Source organism: Glycine soja, chromosome 7, assembly GCF_004193775.1.
Source record: "Glycine soja cultivar W05 chromosome 7, ASM419377v2, whole genome shotgun sequence".
Lineage (NCBI taxonomy): Eukaryota > Viridiplantae > Streptophyta > Magnoliopsida > Fabales > Fabaceae > Glycine > Glycine soja.
Genome location: NC_041008.1, coordinates 1,710,818 through 1,735,510, shown reverse-complemented (window position 1 = coordinate 1,735,510; position 24,693 = coordinate 1,710,818). Strand labels below are relative to the sequence as shown.

The following is a 24,693-nucleotide window of genomic DNA, read 5'->3' as shown; positions in this document are numbered from 1 at the left end:
TTCTTTGGACAAAAAGAAGGTAACGTCATTGTAATAAGGCCCACTTGATGGCTGGACCATCAGGGGCTGGCCCACATGATATTACTCCTTTCACCTTACCCCTTTACTGATTAGCCTAAAAAATAAGAGAAAAACTAAAAAAGTGTCACAAGAAAATTGAGTATATATAAACAAAGTTAATGGGATAGGCCTGCAACTTCTTGTCTTGTACCCTTTGCTTAATTTCCCTTTCCCTTGAATATTGTTTTCGCAGTTTTAAAGCGATAATTTGATCACTACTGACGTAATAGCTAGCTAGCTAATCATGGAAATCTTTCAAGCCACAGCAGAAAAGATGGAGATTAATCCCAAGAGATTTACAACATTATTCTTTGTTGTACTTTTCATATCATTTCCTGTTGCTTTCATAGTTTCTTCAATCTATCGAAACTCAAGTTTCGCTATTTTTTATGAGGGGTTAACAGAATCATCGGCTCAAAACGTTACAAACAATGGTTTTCCGTTGGGAGGAAGAGTCCACAATACTACATCGGATGATGAGATTGAGACTCACTTAAGAACAAGACACAATGATACCGTGTCGGTGGTACGTAACAGTTTTTCTTTTTCGTTTATATAACTGTTGTATTCTTTTGTTCTGGACTAAAACTCACTCTACTTCCGTAATAATGGACTTGGCAAAGTTAAGGTGTTGCCGGGCAATATTCAAAACGGTAGCACTGTAGAAGAAAGAGCTAGAACTATGAATAGTACTGCATCAGAAATAGGTGGGCATTGTATTCATGATATACTTTAATTCTATACGATTACGAATAGTATATAGGCATGAGTTTTTCTAACTGATGATTCCTTCCATTTCAGAAGGCAAAGTAGAAAGAGGAACAGATCGGAACGTAACTGCTGAGTTGCTGAATGGTGGGGCAAACTTTACAACTCATGGATTTGAATTGGGAGGAACAAGCCAAAATATATATAACACGTTATACGCATGCGTTTTTCTTACTGATTTCCATTCAAAACTTCCATTATTGCCGTGTCAATTTGTTTCTTAATTAATTGAACTAGGTGGAGTTAAGGACCTGCAAGAGAGATCCCAAAATAATTTCGCTACTGAAGGAAGATCTGAGAATATCACAGCAGCATATGCTGGTATGTGTCATTCTGCTATTTTCTCCTTATTTTTGTTTCCAAAATTTATTTATTCCGTTTTTTTACCATTCTAGTCCCTTTAATGGTAGCTCAAACTAGTTTCTAAAATACTAAAATGATTAGTCATATTATACATTAATTAATTTATATAATTCGTTAAATTGTAAATTAATACTGAGTCAAATTAATTAGTCCTTTTTTCAGAGTAATCAAATTAATTACTCGTTAAATTTTTTTTAAAAAAAAAACATCGCGAACCAATTTTCAATAGTAAATTATTATTCATCTTAGTTTTTCCCTTATTAAATCAAGACCGTTAAAAGAATGAAATGACATATTGAGCATATGAATGACAATAATTAGACACACGTATATGTGGTTGACACGTCACATGATAAAAAACATCAAAATATTAGTAGAATAAAAAAAAACCTTCCTTACATCCTTGTTTTTTTTGTCCAAATATTTTCATTAGTACTTTGACTCACATTTTGCGAAAATACTATCATACTAAAACTTAAAATCAAGTTGTGTTAAACATATATAATTAATAATAAAGTGTCACTTAGCCTTTTCTACCACATTTAATAAAAAAATTATTGAGGCAAGAAAAAAAAACAAGTAGAGAGAAAAATTAATTAGTATTCGTTTAGTCCTGAAATTAGGATGTGTGAGTTTTTAGTTCCTGATTTTTAAAAAAATATTTTTTAGTCCTTAATTGACATTTTATATCAATTTTTAGTATTTTGTGGTAATTTTTTTACACTTTTACAACAATTTTAAAATACAAAATTCAAAATGAACCATTATTATGACTTAATTTGAAAAATCAAATCATTTTTTTCTCAAATTAATTTTAACAAATTTTAAAATAAGTATAAAAATTAATCTTTGATATCAAAATTAGTTTTAAATAGGTTTAATTATTGTTTTAGTTTTTGAATTTGAGATGTGTGCTTCTTTTAGTACCTAAATTTTTTTTTTCTTGAATTTTGACAAATTACTCTTTTTAGTCTCTAGTATAATAAATTAATATCCACAAAATGCTTGAATTTGTGACAATTTTTAGTTTTCATAAATTAATTTTTATTTTTTAATTGCTTGAATTTACATTTTAAAACTTTCATAGTACTTAAAAATGCCACACAATGTTAAAAATCATCATAAAGTATCAATTTAATGTGTCAAGAACTAAAAAAAGCATATTATCAAAATTCTAAGTACTAAAAAAATATTTTAAAATTTCATGAATTAAAAAATAGACTCCTCCAAATTTAGGGATTAAAATAATAATTAAATCTTATTATTCCAACAACCTTTTTTTTTTATGATTTTCATACATACTGGATGTGACAACTTTGGATGTAAGCAAAATTAGTTGTCAGTTAAGTTTTTAATATGACAATCATATCTTGTTGTCTATGTTAAATGACATCAATTAATAATAAATAGAGTAATTAAGTTGATTAATGATTTACACTTTTATGATTTATTTTTATTTTTTTTTAAATATTGGTAATTAATGTCCTTTGGATATTTGTTGAGAAAATATATTAAAGAAAAAAATATTTATTGTAAAAATTATAAAAAAAAATATTTTTTTTTGCACATCTCAATCAAAAATTTCTTTTTGATTAACATTTGTCTTTTTTTTTTAATTTCAATGAACAATTTGATCGACAATTATAAGTTTAAGGGCTATAATTAAATTGCCCAATAGTTTATTCAAGATCAATTATTTTTCAGTCATGAAAAAATTGTTTTCTGCATTTATATAGTGAGTGTGATTGATGACTCTTTTAACATATGATAAATGATATATACTTGCATAACAAATCTTATAACAAACAGAGAGGAGACAAAAGTGTGAGAAGAGAAAAAAAAATTAAAATATAATAAATGATATGATAAAAAAAATAAACACATAAATTAGTACTGTATATATAAATGATTTGTAAGAAGTGTACATTTATCATATCTCTTTTAAAAAGCACTCATATGGTTGTTAGTTATTAGCATTTGATCCTTTGATTAATATAATTTCCTCACAAATTGAATTGTAACATAACACCCATACACGTTCGATACTATGAACAGAAACTCAGAACTGGAGAGTACCTCTTTAGGTCATTTCTTCCTGTACTTGCTAACTAATCTATGATATCTTCTTTTATTAAATCCGCAGGCTCGAAAAACGCTTCACTGGCAAGTTCAACAAATGTGTCAACCACAGAACCTGTTAATCTTGATGACAATGACAAACTGCTTGGGGGACTGTTAACTTCTGGATTTGATGAAGCATCATGCAAAAGTAGGATGCAGTCCCATTTGTACCGCAAAGCTTCTCCTCATAAACCTTCTCCATATTTGATATCTAAACTACGTAAATACGAAGAAATTCATAGAAGGTGCGGACCAAATACTAGAGATTACGACAAAAGCATGAAAAAGATTGTAAGCTCCAAGAACAATGGTGCTGCTACCAAATGTAAGTACATTATCTGGAATACTGCCAATGGTTTGGGGAATCAAATGATTAGCATAGCTGCAACATTTCTTTATGCCATCCTCACTGATCGAGTGCTGCTTGTAAAATTTAATAAAGACAAGCATGGCCTATTTTGCGAGCCATTTCTGAATTCAACTTGGATATTGCCGCAGAAGTCCCCCTTTAGTTCTTGGAATGAACACAATACCGAAACATATCAGACCATGCTAGACAAGGATAGGGCTAGCAATTCAAAGAAGGGTTTACCATCTGTTCTGTTTATTAATCTACAATTCAGCTTCGAAAACCCTGAGAAATATTTTCACTGTGATCATAGTCAAGATCTTCTCCGGAAGATCCCTATGTTGATTCTGCGGTCTGATCAATACTATGTCCCATCTATGTTCATGAACCCATTTTTCAACTTGGAGATTGCCAACATGTTCCCAGAGAGAGACATTATTTTCCACCATTTGGGTCGCTACCTGTTTCACCCTTCCAACGATGCATGGGAACTAATCAGCAGTTACTATCAGGCACACTTGGCCAGTGCAAGTGAACGGATAGGCTTACAGATAAGAGTATTTAATGCTGCTACTACTCCAAAGCAAGCAATCATGAATCTAGTTTTAAGCTGCACATTACAGCAAAAGATACTGCCAGAAGTGGATTTGAAAACTTCAGTGTCTTCTGCTGGAAAAAACATGACTACTGTAAAAGCAGTTCTTGTGGCATCTTTACATAAAGAGTACGGGGATAATTTACGGAGTATGTATCTGAAGAAAGCAACAGTTAGTGGGGAAGTCATAGAAGTTTATCAGCCAAGTCATGAAGGGAAGCAAAAGTTTAATGATAATGGGCATAACCTAAAAGCATGGACGGATATGTATCTGTTAAGTTTATCAGACGTGTTGGTGACTACCTCTCTCTCAACATTTGGCTACGTTGCTCAAGGATTGGGAAATTTAAAGCCATGGCTTCTCTACAGGCTAGTCGGTAACCATAGCGGCGATTTTCCACGCTGTGAACGGGATTTCTCAACAGAGCCTTGCTTTCATATGCCTCCCAAGCATTACTGCAACGGAGAGCCCATGAATGATATCGTTTCTTCTTTCCCCAATTTGAGGGAGTGCAAGGATTTAAGGTTTGGTGTGAAGCTGGCGGCCGTTAACGGTTCCATGTAGTTCCAATTGTATCATTTTGGTCAATCTTTCACCTGTGTAAAGCCCTTAAAGCTCATGGTTATTCATTCAACAAATTCCTGCAGCACCCAGACAAATAGTGCCCAATTACAATTAACAAGATTTATATTATGTTGTTGGACCGATTATGTATTCATAACTATAGTCATATTCATTTGTAGTAAAAAAAATAACTATGTCTATTAAGTAATGTACAATTGTTATGACTTGAATTGATTCATATTCTTAATCATGAAATAATGATGTACTCAATATATAAAACGATTTAATCATTTTATGATACATTATGTGAAAGGAATTAATATTTACTAATATGAAGGTCTCATGGTGAAAAAATGATTGTTTTTTACCTTTTCAAATAAATCAAAATACACTGGAAAAAAATCTCACGATGAAAAAATATACACATTACTTATTATTTATTTATTATTTGTGAAAATCATACATTTCAATATTCGATTGATTTTTTATAATTGTTAATCTAAAAAATCATTAAAAAATTTTACATCAACTTTCAAAACAAATTTACTTGTAATTGTTTAATGACTATACAATTTTTTCTTTTGTTGATTTGGCTATCAATCAATCGACATACATATTAGTTATTAACTTAAATATGTTTTAGTGCTTTACTTTGGAGTAAGATTATTTTGTCTCTAAATTTAAAATTGTACGCTCAAAGAACAAAGGTGCTGCAGCTACATTGTGTAAGTACCTTATCTGGACACCTGCTAAGGGTTTGGGGAATCAAATGATTAGCATGGCTGCAACATTTCTTTATGCTATACTCACTTGATCGAGTGATGCTTGTAAAATTTGACAAAGAGAAGCAGGGCCTATTTTGCGAGCCATTTCTCAATTCAACTTGGGTATTGCCTGAGAAGTCTCCTTTCTGGAATGAAAAGCATATAGAAACATACCAGATCATGCTAGAGAAGGATGGAATAGTACTAGCAATTCAAAGGATGATTTACCATCAGTTCTGTTTATTAATCTACAGCACAACCCCAGTGAGCCTGAGAAATATATTTGTCGGGAAGGTAATGATACGTAGTCATCCGCAATTATAAACACCCTCATCAACACTCAATTTCTTTATATTTTTTTATCACATTAATTATATTATCAATCAAATCAATTATTTATATCCGGTAGCTTCTTATTTCCAAAAGGCACACTTAATGTTATTTATATCAATCAATATTACTTATACATCTTGTAATTTTAAACACCTCATCAATCAGTTAATTATCAATGAAATTCCATAAGCTTTTTTCCGTCTAAAAAAAAGTAATTAATTATCCCAAAAAAAGTAATAGGATAGGAACAATTACAAATCTTTTATAAAACAAAGTACATTACAAATGGTTTATAATCAATTAGTCATGTAAATCTCATAATTTAACAAATAGAAAAAATGTCAAATTCATATAAAATCACCGAGTATTATTATCAAAATTGAGTCCCGACTCAAGGTAGGATAATAGGATTTTATATGTGAATAGTAAACTAAATTAAACTGTAATGAAAAAATGTATTTTCTATTTTCTTTTTTTATTCAATCAATTTTCAATTTTTGGGTTGATTTATTAGTTTAAAATGATTTAGTTTGATTTTCAACATTCTAAATCCTCAATTGCTTTCCTGTAATTAAGGCCTCTCTATTTTTGTAATAAATGGAAATACTGAAAAAAGTTAAACTTTTCATTTCAATTTCAAGTAACTGCCATTAGAAAAAAAAACAATTTAAATAAATATATTATATATATTCCATTAAAAAAAATCATGAACTTAACGGTACGTTTGATACAAGAAAAAGTGAGAAAAAAGAAAAAAAGCAGGACCATTGAAATATTTTTTTTCTGTTTGAGAAAAAATTAAAAGGAAAAGTTATTTTGTAGATTAAAAAAACATAAATTTTCCTCCCTTTCCTATTTTCCTTCTATCAAACCAAACGGCCCATAAGAGTTAAGAGCATAGTGATGAAACGACGCGTTTAAAAGCGTAAAGAATAGGAGACGGGCAATGGCGGCGCTGCCTTGTTCCGTTACGGTCTTCTTCTCTGAATCATCGTCTTAGGCTTTGCAGAATTTCATTTCTCTTTGATTGCTATACTGTACAACCATTCCATTCTTTCGCTCGGTAACTCGCCAAGTCAAATCAATATCCTGAGCTTCCAGCGATTCGGTACGATATTTCATTCCCTCTTTCTGTTTATCTATTGAACGGGAATTTTTAATTTGTTATTCTATTCATCATTTGTAGCTTGTTATTTCGAAATTTTGAGAACGATGGATCACTTCGTCTGTACGATTGATTGATTAGCCACTAGCAACTCATCATCCTAACCATGCTTTTGCAGTTTTGCGTTCCCAATTTTCTTTGAATCTAGTAATTTAGGGATTAGAATCAAGTGAACAGAAAACATTCTGTCTGAGACTGACCTTTGATTTTCTTGCTCCAATCTTTTTAGTTTGTACAAATGGAAGAGTAATCTGTTTGAGAAGGTGAAACTGAAACCTAATAATTTTGTTGCTCTCTGCATCATCTATGTAATGTATTATTGTCCAGGTAGATATTTAGGCTGTTGTTCCATGTGTGAGTGAATAAAATTGAGCTACATTTCATGCGTTTCTTCATTTGGGTTCAATGAATAGTTTAATGTTTATATTAAGGGGAGTGTACCTTGAAAAGATGGAACCTGATAATGACAACTACTATGTTTGAAGATGGAATGAAACCACATAAACAAATGACTTCGGCCTGATTCTGATTTGCTTCTTTCTGATACTGACACTTACAAACCAGATATTTCAGAGCAAGCAAGCACTCAAGCAACTGCAATGGGTATAATCAGGAGTACATTCTCTTTCATTGCAGGGACAGCCTTTGGGGTTTACTTGGCTCAGAATTATCAAATCCCTAACATCAGGAAGTTAGCTGACACTGCCTTGTTACAGGCAAAGCAAATTGAGGAAAAATATCGTAAGTCTAAGAAGAAGGGTGGTGATGATGATTAACTATGATTAGAATGTCCATGTTCCCCCACATTGGAATCAGGTTCTTGTTTTTGTATTTTTGGTTTTAGTCCGGCATCTTATAGGATCAGGTACCTATATTGACTAGAGTACTTGGAAAACACAAATTAGTGGAAGATCTTTATACAAGCAAGTGTTATTCGCATTTATAAACTTGTTATTGAGTCCAATTTTCACGGGAAATGTTATCATTCTTTTGTCTTTCTTGTTCCAAAATTTGATTTAAAATTACAAGTTGAAGAAGTGTAATGTGAGTTATACTCAGATTCCTAAACATTGGATAATGTTTGCTCCAAGTCAGAAATTTGTTTAATGATAATCAGAATTGTATAGCCCGGGGAGTATTATGCCGGTAATGACAATTAAAATCATTATGTTGTTCTGTTACTCTTGGCGATGGTATCTGATTGGGATTTGTTCTTTCAAAATATTATTTTGTTAGCTTAACATAATACATGTGTAATGTGGTATGGAAAGGTGAAGCTGTTTGCTGACCAAACATTCTAAACGGGATAAAAATAAAAAAGCTAAAAAGCGCTTGCATTTTCCTCCATCAAATCAGTCAGTGTTTTTCCATTATCTTTTACCTTTGCCAACTGAAAAATAACACTGAAAGGGAAGCAGAAGTAAAATGTAATTAATGTTTGATCAAGCATTTGTTTTTTCTATGAATTCCTTGAAGTGGTTGATTGGATAGTGAAATGGTGCTAGAGCCGATCATCGTATCTATTGAATTAAGGAGATTAATTACTGATCTAAAACGATTATTTGTTTCTTCTTACTTCTAGCAATTCAAATGTATGTATTTACAGATCTCAGAAATCAACTTGTTTAACTGAGTTATCAACGAATTAAACTGAGCAGCTGACTAGTCTTCATTGCATGTACAACTTCAAATTTCCCACGAACGAGAATGAGATGCCCTGAATACCAAATTCTGTCAGTTTGGAATTTTTCCATGTATCTTTCAAAACGATTCTCCTTTCTCAAATTTTACTGTGTTTAGAAAAACTAAATGTCAATGTACTTACTATACAATTCTTGGATTAGAAATCTAATGCGCTGTAACCTTTGGAAATTTCAAATCACTTTTCTCAGCATTACTTCTTATGAAACTTCTAAATATTTCAACTTTCTCCATTCTTTACCCTATCTAAAATATTGACATGCATTGGTGTTTTTAGTTTTGCTTATTTTTATTGAAAACTCCTTTGTTTACAAATTACAACACACATATCTTTTTTTTTCTTTATTTATAATATCCAAATAAATTTATCTTCTTTCATTTTTGTCATAATTTTCATCTGTTATTTTTCTCGCTCGATAAACTACGTCATCTCTCGGAATCAAATCTCCAAATCATTCCCTACACAACCCAAAATCTTTTGTTTATTTTTTTATTTTTTTTACTTATGTTGAAACTTGAAAGTGTAACACGTCTGAAAACATTAACTTGAGTTAGAATCCTACTCCCAAAACCTTTGGCTTTCTTCTAAAATCCTATAAAGCTCGTGGCTTTTAATCTCTCAAATAATCATCCTTGGCCATATTTATTTTTTATGCTCTATCTGGTCCCCGAATTTCGTTCGTATCTTTTGTTGTTTCTTTCGGCTGCATACTGGCAATTGTTTGATCAAGCGTGTTATAACATCACTAAGTCCGTTTCGAGTGACACTACGATGAAGAATTTGAGAGGGAAGAAAACTATATAATTTAGTATATTGCTCGATAAACTATATAATGTCCACTATTAAAGTTTATAGACCGACATAATGAAAATAAAATTTCTAAAACCAAATACAATCTAAATGTAAGAATATCACAAATTAATTATCTTAAAATGAACTCTATAAATATGAAATCAAAATCAATTAGATTGAAATGTAATATCTATTGCAGAAATATTTAAACATATTCAATCTCTTTAATAACAAATAGGTTTGGATCCTAATAAGTTTGTGGTGCAGAGGTGTCACTCGGATGTGTGTGTCTTTACTAATAGAACAGTGACATAAATCTATCTCCTGTCTGCAAGAAAGTACAATAACATGCTCAAAACAGCAAATTAGAGGTGGGAGCTTTCAATTACTTACCATCATTGTCTGCCAATGGAATTGAAGAGAGCTCCAATTGAAAGGGACTAATATCAAATTTGTCATAACCAGAAATAGGCACAACTTTGTTAGTCCCCAGGTTTATAGCGTAAATCCCATCAACATAGGAATGCAAATAAACAATGTCCCCATCATAGGGATGAAACCCCCCTACGCGCTTACAATAATTACTGCAGAACCTGGTGGGAAGATGTTCCATGAGATTGAGATTGGTCCTGTGCACCAAATGCCATGTTCCAGGGATCAATAGTTCCCACACTCTCAAATCATTATTGCCAATATCAGCAATCCTCATAGTCCCACCAGAGCATCCAAGGTACCCAAAGCTCATTATATTCATAGCATCAGCATTTTCAGGGTAATCAATGGTAGTACAAATCATGAAAATGGGATCCAACACAAGAATACTCCTGCTTCCCATGAAATATAGGTACCCTTCAAATGCAAAACTGAGAAACCAATGAGGAGCAAAAGCAAAACCATCCACACAACTCATCAATATTTGTCTCCATGTTCTTGTCCCCGAATAAAAAACCTCCACTTCAAACTCATATTTCATTCTCATAGAGGATCTCACAACCACCACCCAAAAGCAGCGATTAGAATTTCCTTCTTCTTCAAAATCGTTAATTTGGGAAAGGAAGCCAACAGCGTATAAACATGTTTCCTTATGCGCATCAGGAAAAGGAGGTATGTGATTACATTCCTTGGTAAAGGGATCATACACAAAGTAGCCCCAACCCCTTGTGAATCTGTTGCTGCAACACAAAAATAAACCGTTAGAATAGCCACAGACGTCTCCTTTTATGAGGATGGCTGGAGACAAAGGAACCTTGTGGATTTGCGCATTAAAGTTCAAATCTGAAGGGAAGAAACCGAACATAAGTTGGTGGGGGGAAAGGAAGGTGAAGTAGGCCTTGAAAAGAGAGTACTGGCTAGACACAAATTCTGTTGGAAAAGAAGGACTTGAAATTAGTCCCAACCAACGTTTGCACACACACTTGCACTTCACTGTGGATCTAAATGGTAATCGAATGAATATTTCTCCCATCACATCATCGGATAAATTATTTATGCTGCTCATCACAGATGGTGAGGAGTATGAGATATCCAGAAACACACCACTGAATACTGAATTTTACATTCAACACAAACCAGAGGGCAACCACTGTTGACGCAGGGAGAAGGAATTTTTGGAGAAAGTCGATTCTAATTGTTTTAATTTTTTTAATATACACTAAGTGGGTTACATTTTCCTTCAAATATTTTAAAACTAGTTTCACATTCAAAGGTCTCTATATAAATTAATGAAAGACAACCTTTAAACCATAGAGCATGAGACATAAGGAAGAGTACTAGAGGGAGAAATCTTGACTTTTATTTTATGTTATTTTTATATATTTCCTAAAGTTTCGGTCATATTTTTTTCATTCATTTATAGTAAGACACTGAAAATATTTTTAGAAACTTCGATATGATAGAAGAATACTGTCAATTCTTTTAGGAAAGAAATTTTCTACCGTTATCATAATAATATTTAGAAATTCATTGTATTATAACTGTTTCAAATATATATATATAATTAATTGTTAATTATTACATTGAAAGTATTTATTAGTCCAAAAGATAAATGTTCTAAATCTACTGACAATTTTGGTAGTAATCAAAACCATTAATTACTTTTTCTACTCGGATATGTATCTATACTCAATAGGTATATGTTTTATTGGAATTTCCTAAAAATTAATTATATTAGTGATTTATAATTTTTAATAGATTTAAAATAAACATGAATTGAGGTAATATATAATTATTTTTCAATAATTAAATCAATAAAAATATATATTCTATTAATATTTTTTGAATACTAAAAAAATGGTAAAGAAGAGAGATCAATTCACAATATTTAATGTTTTAATGATATATCCTCATCAATATTTTTAATAAAAATTTAACAAATCCGATCCACTAAATAAAATAAAATGTTAATTATTATATCCTTGACGGTACAAGAAAAATATAAAAAAATATTAATGTATTCGAAAGAGTAACGTGTTTCTAATATTTCTCGTGAGTCAATACATCCTTGTGATTTATCACTAATTATTTTCGTTAAGTGTTTTTTCACGTAACATATTTATTACTCAAGGAACTATAAGTGATCATATTCAAGATATGAAACACAAGCAAAATAAATAAATTTTTAAATTTCTTTTTGGTGTCATATATTTGTAAGAAAGATTTATATTTATGAATATCATGCATTAAATATCTTAAACCGGTTAATTAACTAAAAATAATAAAGAAATTGTTAATAAATCGATTGAGTAAAAACTAAAAAAAATGGAAAATGCTAAAAGTAATTAGTAAAAAAATGTTAGTTAATGTATTTCTATTATGAATTTTAACGTATTTTCAACGTTATGAAATTGAGTAGCAAAATGTTTTTATCATTAGTTTTTTTAATGTTTAAGACCCAAATTGTTTTTATTCATTTGAAAATAAACAATACTACCCTAAACTATCCCTAGCAACAACAGGGTGTTTAGAGACCCAAACTAAATACTATATATATTACTTTCATAATAATCATTTTTATTTCTTCACTTCGTTATAATATAATAAAAATATTAATTCAGCAAAAAAAATGTAATAACAATATTAAATGTGTCTTATTTTATAACTATGTAATTAGGACTTTTGGCATCTCAATCAACCTCAAAATATTTTCACAAGATTAAATTTTAATCCTTCCAATTTTTAGCATATTAGGTATTTGTTCATATTTGATATTAAAAAAGGTATTTATTCATATTTAGCACTTTATTTCTCTTTTTTTTAGTTAATATTGTATGAACTTTGTTGAAAAATAAGTCAAAATTACTAAATCAGTCCCAAAATAAGTGTAGTTGTTTTGCACAAGCGAAGGAAAGTTAATTAATAGATGAGAAACGATAATATTTTTATAAAACTAATCTTAAAGGTATGGGTGAAAAAGAGTAATTAATATTATATTGAAAAGTGATACTTATTTTAAGATTATTATTTTTTTTAAATGTGACACTTATTTTAAGACAAATAGAGTATTTTTTATTCCTCTATAAGCCTTAAGAAAAAAAATCACAAATCCATAAAAAAAATAAAACTATTGAATAGAAAAAAATAATTAAACACAAAACAAAAGAAAAATAACAATAGAGAGAACAAAATACTTATGCAACACACATAACACATGTTAGTAACACACTCAAATATATAATATAAATAAAATTAGAGAAATTTTTAAAAAAAATATATTGATTGAGAAAATTCACAGATTAGTTATAATTAGAATTGAACATGTCAATAAGTTTGTCTTGCAAAATTTACATCCATGAAGTACACAATTATAATGAGCTCATTTTTTTCAAGCCTTCATCCGTCTCGCATAGTACGTGGGCTTAGCGAACTAGCACGCACAAAATTTTTAAAAAATAATTTTAAGAATCTAAAAATCTAACCCATTTTAAAATCATTTTAAAATTAATTATGAATTGTCTAAAAAAAAAGATATTGATCAGAGTCATGTTTATATTAGTGTCAATTACGAATTGTCTAAAAAAAATCATTTTAAAAACAATTGTGAAAATAAATATAGGATTCACTTCACATAACAATAACAACAACCACCCAATGGTATTAGGGATTTAGGGGAGGCATGGAGTAGTTTTACTAAAAACTATTATTTTTACAAAAGCAAACACTCATCACCACACTTTTTTTGTATAGTAGTATTAAAAAAAGCCTATGGGACTAATGGGTAAACCCATGAAATCCACGGGTTAAACCGGTCTAGCTAAAAAGCTCGTATTTTAAATGGGCTTAAAAAATAATATTCATATATCATGTGGGTTTCACGAGTGGTCAGTGGGCCTAAATCCATTTTCTTAGCTCTAGTCATGACAAAGATGAATTAAAAGTAAATAAAATGTCATTAGTGAAGCACAAGCACAAAATGGATAGGAGTTGTTAGTCATATGAAAATACATGACGAACATTGAACGGTTGATAATAATGGATGAACAAGTGAAGATCTAATTTTTCATGGCCACAAAACCAAATATCTCAAATTCTTTAATTAAGATACCACAACTAAATACACCAAATTCATGTTCTTTCGTAGGGCGGGATAGATCTTCATCAAAAAAAGATCTATGCCTATCATAGGTTGACCTAACCTTCATCATTGTTTGCCTGCTAAATTAACTTTTTGCAAGAATAAGAAACATGAAGATAGACTTACCAATAAAGGAGAAAAATTGAAACTTTTAAACCAACCAACCCATTAATGACATTGAGTACTAAGGGAAAAGTTGTCATATTACAACCCATGAATTGCAATCATATGCAACAGTACAATTCACAAGGGAGCCAAGGGATCTGATTACAATTATATTAATGATGTTGCTATGTTTCATGGCAAAAAATGCCTTAGAAAACAAAGCATTAGAGAAAAATGGAGGCATCATTTTCATATTTGTGTTTGACCCAAGAGGATTGAAAGTTAATTTTGTCCAGCAATTATTATTGTTTGGTTGGCTTAGTCATCATGCTTTAAACAATCAGCACACTGACATGGGCTTCATTTGTAACTGCCGTAACAATTCATCCCGGAAACAAGGTGAAACTTTAGGGGGAATACAACTTCTAAACCAACCCAACCCATTAACGACAATGAGTACCAAGAGAAAAGTTGTCATATTACAACTCATGAATTCCAAATCATATGCAACAGTACAATTCACACGGGAGCCAAGAGATCTCATTACAACTATAACAGTGATGCTACTATATTTCATGGCAAAAAAATGCCTTTAGAAAACAGAGCATTAGAGAAAAACGGAGAAATTTTCTCCATATTTGTGTTTGACCCAAGAGTATCGAAAGTTAATTTTGTTCTGCAACGGTTTAGTTGGCCTGCAACGGTTTAGTTGGCTTAGTCATCATGCTTTAACAATCAACACACTGACATGGGCTTTATTTGCAACTACCATAACTATTCATCTTGAAAAAAAGTGAAACATTAGGGGGAGTATGGGTAGATAACCCATATAGTTAGTAGAATAATAAAAGAGTTAGTTAGTTGGTTAGTTAGAAGTTGAGAAAATTAGGGAAACAATGCATCTTGTCTATTGTCTATAAATAAAAAAAAATTGATAAGCAGAATTTATCTTGTGATTTGAGAGGATATTTAAATTTTTCTAGGAGTATCATACATCTTGAAAGTCTTGAGAATCATTTGTACACTTTTTTTATTAATAGAAATTTTCTCTCTCTGTAATTTTGATCTAATTTCTATCAACTGATTTTTCACATTTGTACCATAGCAAAGAGTTTTTCAAGAGACAAAATGAATTGTATCAGAGTTAAAAATATTTTACAAAGTTTGTTTAAAAACTAGTTAGAGATGGAAAGGTATAATAAGATACTTGGGGTTTGCCAAACATATATAGCAGAGCAAAAGTATTTGGATAAAACATCTTTACAAACATCAAAGCAAGCATTTTATAAGCAATTACCAAAACATCTAATAGATGAATAACATAACTATCAGAGTACAAGTATCAGAGCATTAATTAGATAAGCAAGCATTGGAGTACATGTATAATTGTGCAGAATATTGAAGTAGGTATAATAAAGACATTATAATAAAATACATTGTTTTGACATCAAGGTGAGATGAGTTTTGGTTTGTTCGAGATGATAGGATGAAAAACATTCAAAAGTAACAATAAGAATTGGATCCTATCCTATAGGTGTCTGATGCAGAGGTATCACTTGGATATTGTGTTTTACTCTGTCTTCCCTGCAGGACAAACAACACTAACATAAGACTCTTTTTAGCAATAAAGTATAACATTTCAAACTTAAAAAATGGGCTCAAATAACTAACCAACAAATTGAAAGAGCTTAAATTCAATTACTTGTAGAATAACTTGTGCTACAATAATTGTCTGCAGCTGAAATTTGAGGTGGGGCTGAGAGCTCTAGTTGGAAGGGGCTAATATCATATTTCTCATAACCAGGAATGAGCATAAATTTGTTAGTTCGTAGGTTGGCAACAAAAATGCCTTCAATAAAAGAATACAAATATCCAATATCTCTATCATATGGATGGAAACCCCCTAGACGTTTATAATAATTTCCACAAAACTCAACAGGGAGATGTTCAACAAGATTGGTCCTATGCACCAAATTCCATGATCCAGACAACATTAGTTCCCGCACCCTCAAATCATTATTACCAATATCAGTAATCCTCAAAGTTCCACCAGATCACCCAAGGTATCCAAAGCTCATTATATTCATAGCATCAGCACCCTCAGGATAATTAATGAATTTACAAAACAAGGAAATGGGGTTGAATACAAAAATACCTGTACCATGAAATACAAGTTCCCTCTAAATGCAAAACTGAGCATCTAATGGGGAGCAAAAGCAAATCCACTTGCGTAATACACAACTATTTGTCTCCAAATCCCCATCTCTGAGGAAAAAACATTTATTCTAAAAGTATTCAATCTTCTTATAAAGGAATTCATGATCACCACCCAGAAGCAACGAGTAGAAATCAAAGTTTGGGAAAGGAAGCCAACAACGTATAAATGTTTTTCCTGATCCACTTCAAGAAATGAATGTATGTGAATGCATTTCTTAGTAAGAGGATCATACACAAAGTAGCCACGACCCATAGACAATTGGACCTACTGAAACACAACACTGATTCTAATTAATGTCGTTCCACACAAATCAAATGGTCTAAATAACACTGTTGATTTCTTGGGCTTACTTTTATCAGTCTTGATTCCTATACCTATTTAATATGCTTTTAACTTTTTATTCTTTCCTCTAGTTTTAATACATCATATAAGTGTGTTACAGTTTCCCTTGAATATTTTAAAACACTTTTCCAATCAAATCAAAGGTGTATTAATTAATTAATTAATTACAATATTTATTGAGACACAATAAGATACAAAGTAACGGAAGAAAAAGGTGTTGGCATTTATTATAGTTTATTTTATTTTATTTTTTAATATGTATTATATATATTTACTAACAATTTTAGGCATATTTTCTCATTAGTTTATTAACATCTATGGGAAAAAGAATAAAATATTTTTGGATAAATAACTAATTTTATCTCTTAAAATATAAGGCACTGTCAATTTAATTCTTAAAAGTAATAAAAAGACAAAAAGATTCATATATTAACACTTTAGTTTCTAAACTTAACTACTTATTATTATTTTAGTCCTAAAAATATGTTAATATTGTCACTTAAATCACATAATTTTTTAAATTTCTGATTAAAAACAAGTAATAAATTATACTTTCAAGGACCTTTTTATCATTGTATTACTTTTTAGAAACTAAATTGATAACATTTAGGTGAAATTGTTATTCTCTATAAACACTTAATGCGTTTTTAATCTTTATACATTATTAAAAGTGACACGATTTTAGTTTTTTTATCATAAACTAAAAGTATATATTTTATATTCAAATGCATTAAACTTTAGTAGGAGCTATAGTTAACTCTTTTTTTTTTGACGTAATAATTAACATTGTTTAAGACTACAAGCATATTTTACTCAGAAATATATCAGTACAAAAGTCCTGAAAATTCCCATTTCCTTTGTTTTGCATCTAACAAGACTCAGGAACACAATTATAGGCTGAATTATAAAGGGGAACCTAGACACAGCCACAGGGAGAAACAATTCAGCACCAACAAGCAAGCTTTTGAAAGGCAAGAATCCGAAACAAACATGAAAGATACAAACAACAAGGGGAAAAAAAATGAGCCACTAAGCTCTACAAGTGATAAATCCAAACAATTCCAAAGCAAGCTGAAACAGTAGACACCAACAGTGAGCGAAATCCTCGTTTTAAGAGCACAGGAGAAGCAGACTTTGGCGATGAATGTTGAGCAGCAACTGCAGAGGTGGGAGGAGGAGGAAGAGGATGAACAACAACGGAAACCTTCATTCCACTGAAGCATTGGCCATTGCCACAAATGAAGTAATATCTCTTGGCCTTGTTAAGGGGTATGAAATCCTTCCCACTGCTCCAATTCCCCACTGCCCCTTCTGTAGTGCAGTTGTCATACCCAGTTTGGTTCACCTCAAACACATTGTATTGGTTCTTTTGGTACCTGAATGCTATTCAAAACGCACGGGAAGGAAACAAAAAAAAAAAAAAAAGTCAACAAAATAGTGGTTGTGAATAATAATACTACTTATCTAACAAAAGTAAGAAGAGAAAAAAAAAATTCAATCTTTTAGCAAAAACAAAGGTTGGAGAATCTTAAAGAACAATATTTGCTACTCTCTCACAGTCTCACTGTCTGTGTCTTTTATTCTGTGTATGGTAGGGTGGTATTCTCTTTAAGGAAAAACAGGGGAAGCACGTTTAGATCTGTCAGGTTTAATGAAGAATCTAACATGACTATATGTACACATGCTGTTTAGTGAAGGATCTATAAACTAACTATACACACAGGGTTCACGGTTGCTAGAAAGGTAGAATTGAGAGAGAGAGAGAGAGAGAGACTAACAGATAAGATCGCCAACATAGAAAGTGTGGTTGTTGGCCCAAAGAGTGTAGTTAAAGCCAGGGTTCCAGCCACGATTCGCACCCACAATGTGGTCAGTGGCGGTGACTACGGCGGAGAAGAGTAGCAAGAGGGCACATGTGAGCTGCCATGACCATGAGCCTCCCATACTCTTACTCTTTTCTTTCTCTGTTGTGTTGTGCCCTTTGGACTGCTTAGCTTAGCTGATAGAAAGAAGCCTCAACGGTAGAAAACAGGACAACAATTATTGCATTTGGGCCCAAGAAAAGATGCACATTTCCAAACACAGTGCTGCCTTGCTGTATTAATGTTGCTCTACTCCATCCTATTAAATTTTTAGGCTATGTTTGTTGGGTTTAAATATTTTTTTTTCATATAATTTAATGTTTTTTTCTTTGTTTTTGTTCTTGTAAATAAAAAATTATTTTAGTGATGGTAAAATATGTTTATCTTATTTTTCATCCTTAAAATAATTTAGATAGCGCTCTCAATAGTAAAAAAAATACTTTAATTAGTAAAAAATGTTATTTAAAACGTTTTAAAGACAAAAATAAAATATACATACTTTATGAGAACTGAAACAAAATAAAAATTACAAGCACAAAAATGAAAAACATTAGATTGTAGGAACAAAAAAATATGTAAGCCTTTTTTTTACTATATTATCAACCAATCAAAAATTGATATGATTTTCAATTTATTTGTTATAAAAGTTTATAAATTTGACATATGTGTGATTGAATAACATTTAAAAATCTTTATATTATGAGTCTTTTTCTTATTTATTTTATCACATGTTTTGTTTCTCTCTTTTTTTCCTTACGGCTCTTCCTTATTCATATAGTGTGTTTAGAAATGGGTCCAGGACACGATTCTTCACGTTTTAACAAAAGCTACTAGATATAGCTTTTATGTTTTTTACATCAAAGATGTGAATTATAGAAAGTTTTTAGAATACATTGCATGGTTATTTTTCTTTAATTTCTGTTCAATGCAAACCTCACTCACATCTGAGGGAGCTTGCTGTTTTTGATCGGATGAAGACTTGGGTTGCTTGACGATTTTGAAGCTCCATTGTTGCCCAGAGAGTGGTGGAATAGCCACTTGTAAACACTCTAGTGGGAGAAACTTGTTCATGTTATATAATGATTTGAAAATGGAGAAAGAGAAATAAGAGTTAATCGCCTACTTATCAGTTAGTTAGTGCACAAGGCCTGTGATGGGAGTGCAAGTCCAGAATGTCCCATATGAATATTTTGACCCTTTCATTCGAACTCATCCCCATCCTCAATTACCCCATTTTAATCCCTTTGCATGTATTGACGAAGCCCATAATAACTGCTGTACTACCTCGACACTATTACTAATGTCATTGATTTCAGTTAATTAATTCTAATCAGTGAATTGGATCACGATAATTTATTAAAATTAAGATACACTTTAAAACTCAATGAATATTTTTAAAAATATTTATAACATTATATATTATATGTAGTGAAAGATATGAGAGTAATTCATTTATAAGACTCATTTAAAGATGGAACATTAGGAATGACTTAAAATAAATAAGACTGAAGTAGATATAACGGATACTTTAAAAAAATATTTATATATAATTTCTTAATAAGTTATTTGTAACGATACTATTGACTAAAATATAGTTGGTTTAACACATATTTTGGTCTATTTACATGAAAAAATAAAACAATAAAGACTTTTGGTGAATTGCAATTAATAAATACAAGAAAAATAAAAATAATAAATATTTTTGGTGAATTACAATTAATAAATACAAGAAAATTAAAAAAATAATAATAAAGCCAACTTAATCCAACCTTGAATCGCAAAAAAAAAAAAAAAGAATTGATTGAACTTATTTTAAGAGTTAATTGGAAATCTCATCTATCACGTTTAGCGAGTTAAACGAATCAATCTTAATGGGTTGAATTTATTTTATCATTCTTATCAATAGACCGAGATTACACAAATTGAAACAATAAAAGTTAGAATCGAGCAAATAAAAAAATAAGAATTAAAATATTCTAAAGTGTTATTAAACCTCAGACATTATACTTTCATTTCCTCCTTTATAACACGTTATCATTTATTTTAACGAACAACCACACAACCAATGTCATTCTACAAATTCCTTTTATCATCATTTATTTTTATTTACCATAAAAAGCGTTAAAAAGAATTTATTTAATGTTATAAATATTTTAAAACTTATTTTTTTATTTCGATAATTTATTAAAATAATTTTAACTTATTCAAAATAGTGCTAACAACAAAGAAAAAGCTATTAAAAAAATAAAGAAAAATGTATATTTTCATAAATAAATAAATAATTTTACTTAATTAAAGTGAAAGAGTTAGGGCTGGGTTGGTTTATTTAGCAGCGGCCTGAGCTGGGGCCAAGAGGGGAAGGTGAGAAGCGAAGATGAACAGCGACACAAAAGCCAACAGCAACGTTGGAGGGGGATCCAGATCGAGGTTGAATCACTACCTCTATAGCGGTGACAAGAAACATGTCTTCGTTGGTTTAACTCTCATCACCGCTGTCTTTACCGTCCCATGGTTCCTTATGAACAGAGGTAGCAACACCTCCCCTTTTATTATCACACAGTTGGTTTAGGAGAATTATTATGAATTCCCCTTCAATTTAAATTTAGATTGGTGACAAAGTTTTGAACTTTGCCTTTACATTACCAATGGGTTGCTTCTGTCACCACTGTTATGTGTAAAGCTCGAATCTTTGTGCTGTTGATTTTCTTAGGATTTGAACTTGTGTAATGGTAAAACCTTCTAAGATAGCATTTGCAATGTTGAAATTTTTTTCTCCTTGTTCCAAACGGCAATTGGTCGGATTCGTGAGGTTGTTGCATAAAGTTTCATAGTCTAATTAGGGATAAGTAAATCTTCAATTGATGGTTCAAAATTGACAAAAGGCAAAAAGCAGTATATGTTTAATTCAATCAAATCTCATGAAGCCACTGGCTCGCATTTGATCTTCCTATGCTGATTGAGAGTTGTATTTGATGTGGTACTGACATCTTAGCTGAGTGTCTCAGATATTTTGCTTTACCAAAGTGGTTTCATATGTCCTTGTTCGTGTTCTAAGATTAGTTGTATTTGATGGGATTGCTCAACCTCTTTCTTCCTCTTCCTCTGTGTCAGGAAGAAAGTCTAAGACCTTCTCTTAGGAAAGATAAGATAGATAAATTATTAAAGTGGAGGGAAATGCCTAAACAAAATTTTTTATTTCGTGTCATTTTCTCTTCTCCCTTTCTCTCCCACCCTTTTTTTTGGTTCCCCTAACATTTTGTCTAGTGAACAGTGGTAAGCAAGCTGCACTCCCAGGGGGAGAACCAAAGTTCAAATCCTGGGAAAGGCGATTGTTGGAACTTAGAAGTGTCCTCTAATCGCACAATTGTCTGAGCCTTTGAGGGATTAGTTTCACATCAATGTATGCCAGGATACATACTGATCAAAGACCAAAATCATGTCGCAGATATATTTTGTTCATCTGCATTCTATGGGATGGCATGATCATAAAACTAAAAAATATCCTGACCATAATATATTCCACCCATGCTTTTATTTACTTTATGTTTTTTATTTTTTGAAATTCAGATGCAAAATTAGACTTTTTAAATAACTGCAGTACCTTCAATGATGTTTTCTTTTGGATTGGTTTCTTTTGATTATCAGATGTAGATCATTCGATAGGGCTTTATATTTAGATTTTTCTTATAAATCTCCATTTCATTGTGCACATTTAAATACTTAATCTATTGAGCTTCTTCTTACCTTGCAGGGACCAAACACCAATCTCATCAAGATTACTTGGAAAAAGCTGATAAAGCAAGGAGCCAAAGACTCTCATCCAGTTCTGCTTCTGCCAAATGAGCTTCATCAATATTCTGTTGAAGAGCATACTTTTTCCGGTAACACTTAATTAAAAGGCTTTAAATATGTTTGTTGGATGTCCTTTTCTCTCTAGTTTTATTCTATGGAATGGAGATCCATCTTCCTTTTTCCGTTGTCCCGTACTGCTAAATTAGTTTTTTATTTGGGAAAACAAAAAAGAAATGATGTATAAGAAAATTTCCTTATATAATAAAATTGGTTAGGTATGATTTACCTGTTTGAAGCACAGCAACTGGATAGGGAGACTTCTCATTGTATGTGTGTGCACATGTAGAATGTATCCCGTTTTTCGTATGCATTGGTAATAATTTCATTGCAATGTTTGTATTAACATACTCTTGTGTCGTGCTTGTTGAAAATCATTTGCTGGGTCCATGTCTGGATAAAAGAAGGATGAAGGATTTTTTTTTTTTTAATCGGCTAGAAGGATGAAGGATGTGTTATATATATATATATATATATATATATATATATATATATATATATATATATATATATATATTGCAAGGTTTGTGAATTGAAGTATTTATAAGTTGTAAATTTTTATCCATTAACTGTCTGAATAAAAGGGGTTTTTTTGTGGGATTATCCAATGTCGGGTATTTTTGTCAAAAATAAATATTAAAAAAACTGAAGGGTTTAATAGCAATTTTGGGGGGGGGGGGGGGGTGTCAATAGTTGAGCCCTTTGTTATGTTCCCAAAGTAAACTGGCCCATCATAATGTTCTCCATTTTAGAATCATCGGAAGGTAAACTGGCCCATCACAATGTCCTCCTCTTAAGAATCACAAGGTATTGATTTACAGACTGAAAACCCAGTCACTAGTCATTCACCAATTTACATAAGGACATAGTCTGAAAAGAAAAACGTTAATACAACTAGGAATTCCTAGTCAAACTTCGTATCTTTATAATCTATAATGGGTTGGACATGTACTAGCTCATCAAGTGATCAACATTCTCTAGTCTCTATAGTCTAGTCTCTTTACCAAGAGCACTACAAAAACATCGAAACTATATTATTCATTTATTCATAGCGTAAGTATGTTGAACATTTAGGTTAAGTACCACTAAAACTAGCTCTTTTCCTTGGACACATTGGTAAACAACTTAGTTGAGGCACTATTTGAACAAAATTTTTCATAGGCAAGAAGAAAATAAAAAGTAATGAATTGAACTCTTTTTTGTAAGTTAAAATTAACTTATACACTAGCTTTTATTAAAATTCTCATACAATTTTTTCAAAAACTAAGATTTATAAGTTAATTTAAACTTGTAAAAAACTTAATTCTTTTACGTTTTTTATTTTCTTTTTTTATAAGTATTTATAGAAAAAAAAATATCCAAATGGAAAAACACAATTAAGATTACTTGAACACCGACTATTTTTCCCTGTCCCTCATCTCGTATGAATTTCACCAAAAATAGAAATTAAATCAATCTGAGTATTAAAAGATTAATAATATTATTTCATTTGTTTATATTGTTAGCAGGATATGAAAAGAGTTTAATTTCCTTATATGAATAATATAAAAAAATTTGTTAACCAATCAAGATTCATCTCAATATAATTTTAAGGTAATTATTATAAAAATTAATAAATTTACCATGCATAATAACATGTTATTATATAATACAATAAAAAAATCTTTTCAGAGTGTATTCTAATTAAATTTATAAAGATAGAGTAAAAAGAAAAAAGATTTATTCTAAAAAAAACGTAGACACCAAAGAACAATAGATAAAAGAGGGGAGATAAATTACTCATTCATAAATATGTACTAGTACAATATAGTATAACAATGTGACAAATTAAATAAAAAATATCAAATGGTTGTATCAGATTTTGGAATATAAAGATATCAACATTCAACACTCAATCATAAAGCCTTTCATCTTTCATTTTCCAACTTTCGTTGTATAGAAAGTAGACAGATGGCACTGTGTTTTTTATGATTTACTGTGAAAGATTGCTAGCCTACAAAACAAATATAAAAATTCAAAGAAAATAATGTCTTCAAGGGATTGCTTCACAAGTGGGAAAGGTGAAATAATAAATTTAGGGCGTGACGTGTCACTGGCAATGACCTTATACCAGCCTCCTCTCTCTACCACTCCCTTTCTTTCTATTTGGAATTTTGGAGATAGAATAGAG

The 24,693-nt window shown here is 30.8% G+C and overlaps 4 protein-coding genes and 1 long non-coding RNA gene across 9 annotated transcripts; 3 read left to right on the top strand and 2 right to left on the bottom strand.

Moving 5' to 3' along the window:
• The first annotated feature begins 184 nt into the window (after window positions 1-184).
• LOC114418045 (galactoside 2-alpha-L-fucosyltransferase-like) lies at window positions 185-5,071 on the top strand. 5 transcript variants are annotated; one of them, XM_028383183.1, is made up of 6 exons: window positions 230-376; window positions 465-586; window positions 689-767; window positions 862-915; window positions 1,066-1,149; window positions 3,335-5,071. In XM_028383183.1, exons 3-6 carry the CDS (start codon window positions 743-745, stop codon window positions 4,819-4,821), a joined length of 1,650 nt encoding a protein of 549 aa, XP_028238984.1. In that variant the 5' UTR covers window positions 230-376; window positions 465-586; window positions 689-742; the 3' UTR covers window positions 4,822-5,071. The 5 variants fall into 5 exon arrangements, with proteins under 5 accessions (XP_028238982.1, XP_028238981.1, XP_028238984.1 ...); XM_028383185.1 differs by having other exon boundaries at window positions 684-767; window positions 865-915; XM_028383184.1 differs by having other exon boundaries at window positions 684-767.
• Window positions 5,072-6,791: 1,720 nt separating this feature from the next.
• On the top strand, window positions 6,792-8,245 carry LOC114418044. The gene is made up of 2 exons (XR_003667968.1): window positions 6,792-7,026; window positions 7,648-8,245. It is a non-coding gene; the product is annotated as an uncharacterized LOC114418044 (long non-coding RNA).
• A 1,486-nt stretch (window positions 8,246-9,731) lies between these two features.
• LOC114418043 lies at window positions 9,732-11,242 on the bottom strand. Its single transcript, XM_028383179.1, has 2 exons — window positions 10,824-11,242; window positions 9,732-10,749 (listed from the first exon to the last, which is right to left on the bottom strand). Exons 1-2 carry the CDS (start codon window positions 10,838-10,840, stop codon window positions 9,963-9,965), a joined length of 804 nt encoding a protein of 267 aa, XP_028238980.1. The 5' UTR covers window positions 10,841-11,242; the 3' UTR covers window positions 9,732-9,962.
• Window positions 11,243-17,601: 6,359 nt separating this feature from the next.
• LOC114418041 (lamin-like protein) lies at window positions 17,602-18,935 on the bottom strand. Its single transcript, XM_028383178.1, has 2 exons — window positions 18,591-18,935; window positions 17,602-18,195 (listed from the first exon to the last, which is right to left on the bottom strand). The coding sequence occupies exons 1-2, from the start codon at window positions 18,754-18,756 to the stop codon at window positions 17,849-17,851; spliced, it is 513 nt and encodes a 170-aa protein (XP_028238979.1). The 5' UTR covers window positions 18,757-18,935; the 3' UTR covers window positions 17,602-17,848.
• Window positions 18,936-20,985: 2,050 nt separating this feature from the next.
• On the top strand, window positions 20,986-22,869 carry LOC114418040. The gene is made up of 2 exons (XM_028383177.1): window positions 20,986-21,202; window positions 22,426-22,869. The coding sequence occupies exons 1-2, from the start codon at window positions 21,049-21,051 to the stop codon at window positions 22,515-22,517; spliced, it is 246 nt and encodes an 81-aa protein (XP_028238978.1). The 5' UTR covers window positions 20,986-21,048; the 3' UTR covers window positions 22,518-22,869.
• The last annotated feature ends 1,824 nt before the right edge of the window (window positions 22,870-24,693 follow it).